This window comes from Sciurus vulgaris (genome assembly GCF_902686455.1).
Source record: "Sciurus vulgaris genome assembly, chromosome: 13".
NCBI lineage: Eukaryota > Metazoa > Chordata > Mammalia > Rodentia > Sciuridae > Sciurus > Sciurus vulgaris.
In genome coordinates this window covers 61,248,791-61,262,057 of record NC_136474.1, presented here as the reverse complement: position 1 = coordinate 61,262,057, position 13,267 = coordinate 61,248,791, and the positions used below count along the sequence as shown (strand labels likewise).

The 13,267-nt window shown below is 34.5% G+C and overlaps 1 protein-coding gene across 3 annotated transcripts in view; it reads right to left on the bottom strand.

The window, feature by feature from the left end:
- Window positions 1-13,267, bottom strand: part of GALNT1 (polypeptide N-acetylgalactosaminyltransferase 1) — a 127,109-nt gene that overhangs the window by 19,189 nt on the left and 94,653 nt on the right. For all 3 annotated transcript variants that reach the window (XM_079108537.1, XM_079108538.1, XM_079108539.1), the window contains 3 exons: window positions 7,538-7,745; window positions 3,053-3,223; window positions 653-770 (listed from right to left, as the gene is read on the bottom strand). In XM_079108537.1, coding sequence (XP_078964663.1) covers window positions 653-770; window positions 3,053-3,223; window positions 7,538-7,745 — 497 coding nt within the window. The remainder of the gene's footprint in view (window positions 1-652; window positions 771-3,052; window positions 3,224-7,537; window positions 7,746-13,267) is intronic.

Here is a 13,267-nt window from a genome sequence, read left to right as displayed (position 1 = left end):
CTTTTATAAAGGGCAAAGTGATTCACTAGGAATAAGTGAGCTCAGTGGTTCAGATTATAATACACTTCAGTGTGGTTTCTATTATAGTGAGATATGTGTTGAAGAATATATATTGTTATCTAAATGTTGATTTTAGTGAACATAAAATATAAAGGTTTTGATATAAGGTCAACTGTCTTAAATTAATTTAGAGCCATTTTAGAAGTTTTGCATTCTGCTTTTTATTGAAAAATATAAAGCTGATAAAATGACCAGGTATTATATAAATGAAAAATGTTTATGTAAGACAAAAAGCATATCACAGAATATGAAATTAAGTTTTGGCAGTTAAGTACTAAAGTAGCATGTATAAACTATATATTATTTTTTTAGAGCTTGAATTGTTTCCTTGAAAAATGATAAAAATGAAAAATGATTAGGGGACCTTGTGTAAATTTTACAGTTGGACTATTAAAATAATTGGATTATTTGCTTAAATAGTTTATAATAACCCTTAACAGTATAACCAAAGTTTTTGTGGGCCAAAGGTTTTGGAGTCAGATTAAACTAACATTAACTTCAATTTAATTTTTTTTAGAGATAACATGAATAATCAAAGCATATCTGTATTTGAGGTTAAATACAAGATTTATTTTTCTCAAAGGAAACTTACCCTAAAGGAAATTTCTAGGTTTTCTCCTCCCCAAATATCCATTCCAGCATCATATGTTCCAATTTCCTGAAAGTAATCTCTGTCTATTGAAAAAAGGCCTCCTGCCATTGTAGGTGTTCTGAAATTCAATCATAACACTATACCATTAATTTTAATGATTTAAAATTTACAATGCATTTTTGTTTTTTAAAAATACTATAGTTTTGTAACTGTTTGTAACTATAGAATAATGATTATTCACATACTCTTCAAAAAGTTTCAAAGGCCTCTAGGGGTTTTTGATGTCAGACATGACTGTACCCAGCTTATACTACCTGCTGGAACCACTGTTCAGTTTCTGCCTGGATGTCCCTTATGTACAAGTCTTAAGGATATTCCCTGTCTTTAGCACTTTTTCTGTCCTCAGTTCTGATTGAGGTTCTGCCTCAAACTCCTTAAACTGAAACTATTGCTCATGATTCTCTCCATGTGACTGTGTACACATCACACAGTTCTGAGCAACTATAAAGGCAATTAATTGACTATATGAACTCAGGTTAAGGTTAATATGGCAGGTTCAAAAAGGTGGCAAATACTGCAAAGTCATTAGATTAAACAGAATGAAAATGATGAGATCTTTTTCCTATGGCTAATAGAATAATCTTAAAAATTCTATTAAATCTTAATGATTCTATTAAATATTCTGAATAGAATCATCATTCTGGCCAAGTATGGTATGTTTCTCACAAAGTGGAGCCCAAATCATTGCCCCAAGTATGCAAGGGATGGGGATTGGGGTGTGGGAATCAGTGGATTAAGCAGAGAAATGGTAATCAAGAAAGATTTAGGGCTGGAGAGATAGCTCAGTTGGTATAGTGCTCACCTCGAGAGCACAAGGCCCTGGGTTCGATCCCCAGCACCACACACACACACACACACACACACACACACACACACACACACACACACACACACACACAAAAATCAAGAAAGATTTAAATAAATGAGCATCAGTTAACCATTTGATTTCCATGAAGGATGAGTATGCAGACAACAGGGACACCAGCCAGGAGAAAGTAAATACTAGGGTCTGAGATTATTATAGAGATTATATTTTAAGATGAACTGGTCACCTCTGTAACCCTAAAATGTATTCAATTCCAGGGTCTATTTAAGGTAACAGCATTTGCCTTTCCAGTGTGGAAAATTTTTTCCAAAAAAGATTTGGACTTATTTTGATTTTAGAAGAGAAAAAGAATGAGAAAAGGTTAATATCTTAGGACACAGGCCAACATGTAGAGTTACTGTTTAGTATAGGGGTACCTGACCTTCTAAATCTTCTCTAAGTGCATGTGCACCTTTCATCAGATTTTTAAGTAAGTCCAGCATCTTCAAATTGTTGAAGAACCCCTAATTTAGATGTTGAAATGAAGTAACACCTACAGAGAGGGAAAGTCCCTTGTACTGGTAAGAACTCAGACTGGCTGAGGAAAAGAACATAGTGAAAAAAATCTTAACTTTGCGAGAATTGGACTTGAATTCATGGGAAAGCAGACTTCAGAAGACCAGAACAAAAGAAAGCAGAAGGCTAAAGAAACTGAAAGCACTCTTAATTACTACAGAAGCAATATGTGGATGCAACTGGGATAAATACTAGATGAGTTAGAAAGCTCAAAGATCTCAATTCCATGACATGAACTACATAAAGATTTTTCTGTGGGGCTGAGGTTGTGGCCCAGTGGTAGAACACTTGCCTCACATGAGTGAGGCACTGGGTTCAATTCTCAGCACCACATATAAATAAATGAATTAAATAAAGGTTCATCAACAACTAAAAAATAAGAAATAAAAAAATAAAAGATTTTTCTGAAAAAAATCTATATATAGTCAAGTGTGAAAAAAAGAAAAATCAAAAAATATATTAATGGAAGGAAATCATTTAATTTTAACTTTGTTAATTCTAGTTATTTTTATGTTTGAAACAAGCTTTGCTAGCCTTATCAGACAGTAACTATCATCCAGATGGTATGAGTTTGAATTCAAAGTCTTACAATGCAAGGATCCAGTTTTATGTAGTTTTCACATACTGACACAATTCATTAAGGGTCAGTTTGATTAATGCTAAATATTATTATTCTTAACAAATGAATTAAAGCAGATTGGACTTCCACATTTTCAAAATGGTCATAGAGAAATGAAATAATATATTTCATGTGTACTAGATTTATAGAATGGAAAAGTTCTAATTTTATTGATTAAAATCCTTTTTAAAAAATATTGATACATGTGAAATATGGCTCTTAACTACATGAGATATAATTACTTCATGTTTCTCAAAATATAGTTATAATCCTTTTGATATGACTCCCAAAGCTTTATAATCCTCTATCAATAATACTTAAGGGAAAACAGATTAATTACCTGACAGGAAGGGTTCGATCACCTTTCCTTCTGTCCATTTCTCTCTGGGGAACAGGATACCAGCGAAAATTGAGCTTCCAGTTGAATCCACCATAGGTCATATCAGAGCCTGCCATGTACTCAAAAGTATCATCGCTGATCACATCAATGATAGGACATACCACTGTTCTCCTATCATAAAAACAATTTAAAAATCTTTCAGATTGTTCCTGCTTACCATAGTTATATAACAATTATACATCTAGTGTTTTTTTTAAGTAAAAACATATTCTATAATGTTAAAGACAATAGTGAAAAAACTTTCTTGCTATAGACTACACTAACATCATGATTACTTGTTGGCTGATAATCCTCTGTCCCTTTTTCATTTACACTTTTGCATATTTGCCACATTTTAAAAATGCAAAATATTTCTACAGGTTTTAAAAAATAACACTTTAAAAAAGTGACTCTGTATTTAATCATTTTAAGGTAATTTTTTAAATAAACAACTCTTGGACACTTGTGTTCCTTACAGTTTTTTGCTAATGAGATACTAGTAAATAAAAGGCACTATTCCTTATTGTTTTCCAGAAGTGTTACATGTGTACGTACAGATGTCTTCCTGCAGCTTTTCCATAATGCTATCAACTTTGGATGTTCTTTTCTTTCTTTTTTTTATTTTTTTTGTGGTGCTGGGAATTGAACCCGCGGCCTTATGCTTGCAAGGCAAGCACTTTACCGACTGAGCTATCTCCCCAGCCCTTATTTTCCTATATAATAACATTAAATAATATCTCTGGATTTTTAAAATTTGCATTTTCTAATTATTAGGATACTTTTCCTTCAGGTTTATATTTCTTTACACAAACTAGCTGATCACAAATTGAAGGGATTTTCAATTGGCATTTTAGTTTTTTAAAAATAAGTCTGAAAACACATACAAATGACCAAAGCCCTTTCTAAGGAAATGTGCCTTACACAGAGGCTTTGTTAGCCAGATTTGTAGTATGTGATATCCTACCCAGCCTATTGGTGTCTTATTTAAGAGATCTTTTCCTCTCCCAAGAGCATAAAAATATTTCTCCTATGTTGTCTTAACAAAAGAAGTATACTTTTGCTTTTCACATTAAAATTTTTAATCTTCAAGAAACTGATTTTTGGTATGATGAGCTAAGTATCCAACTTCATTTATTTTCCTTACGGATACTCAATTGTTCCAGCACTACTTGATAGTCCCTTTTTGCTCTGCTATAATTATCAGCACCTGCTCTGTCATAAACTCTATCTAAAATCAAGTATGCATGTGAAAATGGGTTGATTTCTGGATGCTGCCCTTTCACTAGTCTTTTTGTGAATTCCTACATCAATGTCATTGTCATAAGTAATATAGCTTTAAAATAAATCTTCAAGGCTGGCAGGGCAAGTTCCCTTTAGGACCATCTTAACCTTTTTGGTTTTTTGGCATTTCCATGTAAATGTTAGAATCAGCGTGCCCAGTTTCTCAGGGGAGAAAAAAAAAATTTGAGATTTCAACTGAAAACTCATTGAATTTATAGACCAATTTGGGAAAAGTTGGTATTTTTATGATAATGACTTTTCTACCCCTTATTTCACTTCAATTATTTTTCAGTGAATTTTACTACTTTCATATTTCATGCATCTTTTAATAATATATCCCTAAGTACAGTTTGTGACTTCTATCACTATTTTAAATGGTATCTTCTGTTTTTACCATTGTATTCTAATTATTCCTTGCTCGTTTAGACAAGGCAATTTATTTTTCTCATATTTGGCAATATTGTTAAATTCTTATTATTTCTATTATTTTGTGTACAAATTATTTTTCTTCACAGACAGGCACATCATTTGCAGTTCACAATATTTTCCCCCTTTTACTAAAAACTCAAGATTTCTACTGATACCAACAGTGGTGATTTCCTTTTGATCCTTCAGATTAAACCCATGTACTTATATGTGTTCTACCAGTGAGTTACATCCACAGCCCAATTCAGGGCATTCTTATTTTTCTTCCTTTTTTTTTTTTTTTTTTTTTTAATAACACTTTTTAAAAAAATATTTTTGGTTGTAGATGGACATAATACCTTTGTTTTATTTATTTTTATGTGGTGCTGAGGATCAAACCCAGTGTGAGGCAAGTGCTCCACTGCTGAGCCCCAAACCTAGACCCTCTCCTTATCTTTAAAAAACAAAACAAACAAAAAAAACTCATACTTGAGAACCTTCCATCTCAACCTCCTGAATAGCTGGGATTACAGGTGTGTACCACCACACTTGCTGCTTTCAACATTTTTCCTTTTATGTACTGTTTGCTTGTGAAGATTTTTTAAAAATATTCTTTCTTGGATTAGTAAATTTCCATTCCATAATAGCTTACTAAGCATTTTCTAATAACAAATGGATGTTAAATTTTAGTGAACACTTGTTTTCTCTATTTATGGAAGTGATCTCATAGGCTTCTAATACATTTATAATTATAATTTTAATATTATAGGAATGGGTTTTAAGCTAAACCAATTAGTTGTGTGTGTGTGAGTGTGTCTGTGTAATGCGTGTTTTGTTGGGTACAGTTGGCTGGTATTGTGAGATTTTTATACTAGCATTCCCAATAGGTTTGGGCCATGATTTTCCTCATAGTTCTTTATGGTTTTTTTAATGAAAGTTACCCTAGTTTGGTAGTTTGGTTGCTTCCCATTTTTTCTATATTCTGTTTATAAATCCTTATGGGAAAGTTGTTTCCCCTTTTCCATCCCATACTAAGTTTGAGACAGGCAAGTTATCTTTGATGTGGTGGGGTCTATATCTCATTCTCACACTGAGGTATAGATTTTGGATCCCAGCTTTATATAGGTGTTTGCTATGAATCTTTCCACCTTATGAAAGGCTTAGGTTTCTCCTCCTGTCCTCTCATGTTATTTACCTATCAAAAAAGAAGCTTAGTGTCTCCAGAGTTTGGCAATAAACTCCATAAGTGAAAGCTGGTTTTGTTAGGACAGTTCATTTGCTCTCACTTTGTTTTGAGATGGGCAAATTTCTTAAATTTCTGTGTTGTCAACTCAATGATGCATTTAAAATTTTGTTTTGTATTTTATCTTTTTTAGTTGAAAAAGTTATTTAGGATATCTGATCCACCACACAGTCCAAAATGGAAGTCACTATATTTGTTATTTTGGCCAATTCTCTTTTACACTATCGTCACTGCACACTGCCTTCTGTGGGTTCAAGTTCTTGTTTCTAAAGGTTATATTACTTTTATGCAACCAAATATTTCCTAAATCAGTCATTTATTATTTATAGAAAATGATGTATGGAGATAATCTATTCCTTTGATCCTTTAGGGCAATGTTCTCTTTCCTAAAGCTGCTGGTTTCTCCCTTTGGCCCAAAATTGTTTTGTGTTATCCAGTCATCTTTGAAAAGAAAGTGATGTAGGTCTGGCATTTGCTAACAAACAGAATAGATGCTGTGGTCTTAGCTTTTTCCAACTCATCTTACTACAAACCTTAATGGTGACACAGCTTCTAACTCACATTGCAATGACAAACAGAAATTCAACTAATGCAATTCTAGCAATCTGAAGTTAGGTTCTCTCATGATAACTAAGACAGATCCAAGTAATAGGTAATTCTTTAAAAAATGTGTAACATGAAAGACCATAATCACAAGTGTGCATTATCAATGGTCTTCTTACATTATCTAACATTACAGTACTTATTTATATACAATTAAGAATTTCAAGATACAATGTGCCCTTTCTATTTGTACTGCTAGAAGATAAAAGCTACATTCCCAGTGAAGATGTGCAAAGAGATGAGATGACCTGCCCCATTGTTACCCTAGAGAGCAGGGGCAGTAAAGGATTTTATCCTGCCTTTCTTGAGTTCATTGTCCACGTTTGCTTCTGTTTGGTGAACACAGCACATACTACGTATTCGAACAACATGCTTCCTAAGTTTAGGTTTAGGTTATGGTCTTATTTTGTTTAGAATTTTCAGGGTTTTATTATTTATTTATTTATTTATTGGCACCAGGAATTGAAAGCCAGGGACACTTAAACCACTGAGGCATATCACCAGCCCTTTTTATTTTTATTTTGAGATAGGGTCTCACTAAGTTGTTTAGGGCCTTGCTAAGTTGCTGAGGTGGGCCTCAAACTTGTGATCTGCCTTAGCTTCCTGAGTTGCTGGGATTAAGGCATATGACACCAAGCCTCGCTTCTTCAGGGAATTTTAAAGACAATTCAAGAGGAAATTATTTTTATATTTGTTTAAAAATAAAGAATCAGGGGCTAGGGCTGTAGCGCAGTGGTACGGCACTTGCCTATCATGTGTGAGGTACTGGGTTCGATTCTTAGCATCACATAAAAATAAAATAAATTAAAATAAAAGTATTCTGTCTGTCAACAACAACAACAAAGAATCTTGCAACTCACCATGTAGTCTAGGACAAATGTACTGAGAACAAGTTTAAGATTCAAAAAAATTACCTGTCATGTTTGATCCTTGCTAAGAGAGGCTCCAGCCATCCCACTGTGCACTCGCAATGAGCATCTAAGAAGGTGATCACCTGGCCTTTGGATACTGCAGCTCCTTTCAATCTAGCTCTGATCAATCCAGAACGCTGTTCCATTCGAATTACATGAACTGGCACTTTCAGTTTCTTCACATAACTCTCTAGAGGTCTTTTCAAAAAGTCTGAAAGAATCAACAAAACGATATCATGAAAAACTTCTGAACTAATGCTATCTAGATGATGTAAAGCAATTTTGATCTGTAATATTCCTTTGATGCATATTTACCAAGCACTACCAGCAAGGATCCCTGCCTCACAATGTATTTCCTGAAAGGAAGACTTCATTTCATGAGAGTGCAGATTAGGCTGCCTCTCCCTTGTTACATGTGGAGCTAGGACAGCATCTTTGGCTCTGGCTTCACCCAGAATAGGCATGTCACAACACTTCTCTTAAGTAACTCTGTCAGGCTCAATGCTTTATTTTCTAACCATACTTAAGGATCAGCAATACAAAGAAAGTAGTTTGAAAACATTAAATCCAGGTATCGACAAAGAGAAGGAAGAAAATATGCCACAGCTATTACAGTTCTGTTAATTCTGAAATTTCTTCAGAGGCAGAAACTGTCTTATTGATCACCATAGTCTTTGATTATACAGTCTTTTGTTAGGAGGGAGGAAGTGAGGTGAAAGAGATGAGAAATGCTAGACTGTAACTGCAGGTCCAAACAGAGATCCTTAACAGAAAAGTAGACGTAAGGAAAAAGTTTTTTAGAGGGAGGGGCAATTAAAGATGAAAAGGAAGAAAAAAGGAAAGGGAGAGCTATCTTGGAGGTCATATAAGAGGTTATTGTCTGTGAGGCAAGCATGTCCTACCTGCAAAGTTCACAACTGACTTTAAAAAGCAGAAAAGGCACAGTTTCATCAAAGCAAAGAGAAAAGGTCTTTTGAATCAGGTCACTTTGTAGGATTTTATGGCAGAGAAGTTACCGATGGTAATATGACCAGATAAGTGTCTTTTTCAACTAGTCCCCATGTGACTGACATAAGGATAATCTCTGTAGGACAGGAAACATTGAGGTGGAACTACTAATATTCCTCTGGTTAGCGCTGCCCAATAGGACTCTAGCAATTCACAGAACCCAGGATGTAAATTAAGGGATTCTTTTAATATTGAGCATAAGAACCCAAAGTGCTTCCTATATGGTAGGGTAGGGAGGACAAATGGGAGTGATGTGATTCCTGTTTGGTAAAAGCAGAATGAGTCAAAAATGAAGTAATCAGGGATATGAAAACTGTCCCACTACCCCAGATTACAAATAATTTCCATTTCTGCTAACATACTTCCTAATATTTGAGCTAAAAAGAATATCTAAAAAAGATCAATATGGTTTTATGAACCAAACCTTCAGATCAGGAAGGCCTAACTAGATTATGAGTAAAAAGGTAAGAATTGCAAATCCCAGGAAAAAAGCTATGTTTTGCAGTAGCACCTAACATTTTGTGACTGTTGAGCACAGTGCTAAACTTGTTAAATATTTTATCTTACTTAATCTTCACAACCACCCTGTGGGTTAAGTGTTACTATGCATACTTTAGAAATGAAAATCTAAGACTCAGAAAGTTATATAAATTCTATCCAGGTGATACAGTTTGTTATGGGGTTGGATGCAAGATTCAAAGCCAGGTCTGTCTGCCTTCAAAGGTCACCTTTTTGGCCAGAGCAAGAAAATTCTAGAAGGAAATGCTAAAGAGAACAATTCAGGGCTGTGGAAACACCTGATCCAGTATCAATTTAAAATATTTTTATCTCTAGAATTTGACAGAATCTCATGTGGTACGTATATGATCAGTCAAGATGATTGTATCATAAAATGTCTCCCAAGAAGCTTTTCCAAAAAGTGTTTAAAATGCTTCTTAAAAACCAAAGCAATCTAATCTCCAAGTCCCACGCCTTTGAAATACGTTATTTCTTTTTGTTTGTTTTTGGTATTGAGGATTAAACCCGGGGTGCTTAGCCACTGAGCTACAACCCCCTTTTTTTAAATTTAGAGACAGAGTCTTGCTGAGTTGCTAAGTGCCTCACTAAGTTGCTAGGGCTGGATTTGAACTCATGATTCTCCTGCCTCAGCCTCCTGGGCCATGCACACTCATGCCTGGTTCATAACTGTTCTTGTTAATGCACAGAATAAAAAACACATAAGACTGTGTATGATAATGTTAAAAACTTGTTATTTTACAAATTTTCTTGGAATCTGTGGTTTTCATGCAATAAGACTAAAATTAGTTGTCTTCCTTTCAGTTCATACAGAATTAAAGACTCAGGACTGGGTGGGAGTATAGGAACTATCAAGCCACATTTTATAAAAATGAAGCCATGAGAAGTGAAGTGACTGGTTAGAAGCTATTACTTCACCTAAAAAACAAGGTGAATCTTGTGTATTAGAACCTATAGTTATTGTCCTATAAATGGACCCCTAAACACCTCTCCATCAGGAAGCATGAGGCTATCAGTGAGAAAGGGAAAATCTTACTATTCATAGCAACATCTGAGAAATATTAACTAGCACTCTAAAGAGTAGTAGGAAGAGCAAGAAATTTAGAGGGTAATAAATCTAATTTGATTTCTTTTGTATAAAATGAGAAAAACAACAGTCATCTCAGATGAGGAACCTTATAAAAATTCTAAGACTTAAGATAAACTTTTAAGGTTATGATTACATAACTCTTGACACAAACTAGGGATTCATTCTTTCTCTGACTTCATTACAGATCTTACAATAGTAAAGTTCTGTGGAGGTAGTCAGAAGGAATGTATGCATAAGTTAAGAGGTCAGGCCCTTGTTTACAGAGTTTGGATCCCAAATGGGTAATTATAGCACCTATTTCATACTGTTGTTATAAACAGAGCTGCTCAGGAGGTTAACTGTGGAATCAAGTATAAAAGCTCTGAGCAGACTATGCATACCATACACTCTAATTAGAAACTCTGCATAGAGAATTAAAGGATGACAGACCATTCATACTAAACAGTTCATGGGCACCAAGGAGATAATAGTGAGCAAATAACCCTGATGGAGAGATTAGTCTAATAGAAGAACACACACATCAAACACCCAAGTCAATAATGGAAACTCTATAAGCACTGTGGAGGAATAGAAAGTGTTCCAAGATCAAGGAGACAATGGTGAGCAAATAACCCTGATGGAGGGATTAGTCTAATAGAAAAACAGACATCAAACATACAAGTCAATAATGGAAAACTCTGTAAGCACTGTGGAGGAATAGAAAGTGTTCCAAGATGTGTTCAGAGAGATGTAACAGCGTCTGGAGAGGTCAAGGAATTCCTCTCTAAATAAATCACATTTGAACTGAATTGTAAAGATGATGACATGTTAAGTAGGCTTGGGAAATGGTAGAGATGAACATTCCCTGGAGAACAATGTTCTAGAATAAAGATAGCAACAGCACAAGGGAAAGGTTCTGAAAAAGAAAGAATGGTACTTTTAACAAATTCAAAGAAGAAAATTGTGGACAAAGGACAGAAGTACGATTACATGAATGGTGTGAATCTACAACATATACAACCACAGAAATGAAAAGTTGTACCCCACTGTGTACAATGAATCAAAAGGCAGTCTGTAAAATTTTTATTTAAAAATATTGTTAAAAAAGGGGGGGGGGGAACAAAAGTATGGGACTAGAGTGGCAGGGAATGGTTCAAGAAGTCCCTGGAGATGCCAGATGGGGTTAAGTCACATAAACCTTAATCAGAGAAATGACACTATCATGTTTTTATAATTAAAAGCTCACTCTATGTACTGGGGTGAAAAGATGGAAGGGCTATCTAGATAATTCTCAATCTGGAAAGCAAAGTCTATACCCAAGAAAATAATACCTAGTGGTTTCCACATATCAGACATGAGTACCTGGATACTTGACACTTTGTAGGAAGAAAGATAAAAAGGGAATCAGACCCTAGAACAGAGACTCTGGGCTATCCTTCAGGAGACTGTGCCTAGTAACTAAGAGCCTTGATGGACCAGAAAAATAGGTATCTTCCCACATCAGTTTTCACTCAGATTTATACAAGTTGAGATATTAAGTAACTGCATGAGGAATGGGAAAGAGCTGGCATACTTGAGTTTTTTGGTTTTGGTTTGGGTACAAGTACATTCCTAAGGAAGACATATTCTACCCAAAATTACACTTCTATACAGCCTTTTAGGCATACACAGAGTAAGAGAAAACCAAAGGAGGAAATGGAAAAATAATTCATTTTATTTAAGAAAAATATCTCCCCTTGAGAAATAGTTAATTTAGCAAATGTCAGCATATAAGTAAATAAAGCACAAGTCACTTGCAGGATAAATGTTTGTACCATGATGTGCTGCATAATGCTATTTTGGTCAACGATGGACAGTACATATGATGGTGGTCCACAAAATTACATGGCCTAGTGTCATCACAGCTGTCTTAGTTTGTGTAAGTACACTGTTGTTTGCACAATGACAGTCTCCTAACAATAAATTTCTCAGAAATGTCCCCATCATTGAACAATTGCTCCTTAAATTAACTTAGGTTAATTTTCTCGAAGAGGGATGAGCTTCTAGTAAAAAGATACCCATATGAAACTTTTATTTTTATTGTCGATAGTAATTATTTCTTTGTCTTAAGGGTGGTATTCCTGGTATATAACAACTCTCATTTTGACAATGAATTGTTATACATTATATATACTACTAAGTCTTGTGTGATTATAAATTATTCCTTTAATCAGAGTAATACTTGAGAAGGTAACTATATCCTTTATTTTATTTATTGATTGATTGATTGATTGATTGATTGATTGATTGATTGATTGATTGTGCTGGGGATCCAACTCAGGGCCTTGTACATGCTGGGTAAGTGCTTTACCACTGAACTATATCCCTATCCCTAGAACTATACCTTATTCATTTGTACCTGTACAATCTGGCAAAATAACATTTAAATTGTTATTAACACATATATTACTCCCTATAATTAATATTTAGTGTGGGCAGAGGAAGGAGAGGGTATAGTACCTGACTAAACCATCTTAGGAGACACAACGATAGAATAGGCAAAATGAGTTGAAGATAATAACAAAAGAAGTTAAAGTAACAGTCATGAGTTTAAAGCTGATCAAGGAAGAGATAAAAAGCAACAGGAAACTCTTTTCTGTGGCTCCTTCCAAATTTTTCTTAAACAGGAAAATTGGGGGAACATATAACACCAATGATTCCTAAATAGATATGCTGCGGGGAAAAAAAAGGAAATTAGGAAATATTGGCTGAGTTTCTTTACTGATGGACTACATTTTTTTCTATAGTACTCTGCAGTGTGAAATCTCCAAGGATTTGGAATAAATAACACCAGTCCATTTAATTAATATAATTTTTCCCAAAAGAGTGTTTCATGAAACAATTTAGGAGATTCTAAGCTTATGAAAAATTCTGAGATTCTTAGAAGGATATATGGGTAAAAGTTATTGCTCAGATTTATTAAGAGATTAGAGTCATACTATATACCACTTTCATCCATCTTAATCCCCCCCCACCTTTTTTTTTGGTACTAGAGATTGAACTCAGGCACACTTTATCACTGAGTAACATCACCAGGCCTTTTTATTTTTTATTCTGATATAGAGTCTCACTAAGTTGCTGAGGCTGGCCTCAAATGTTGT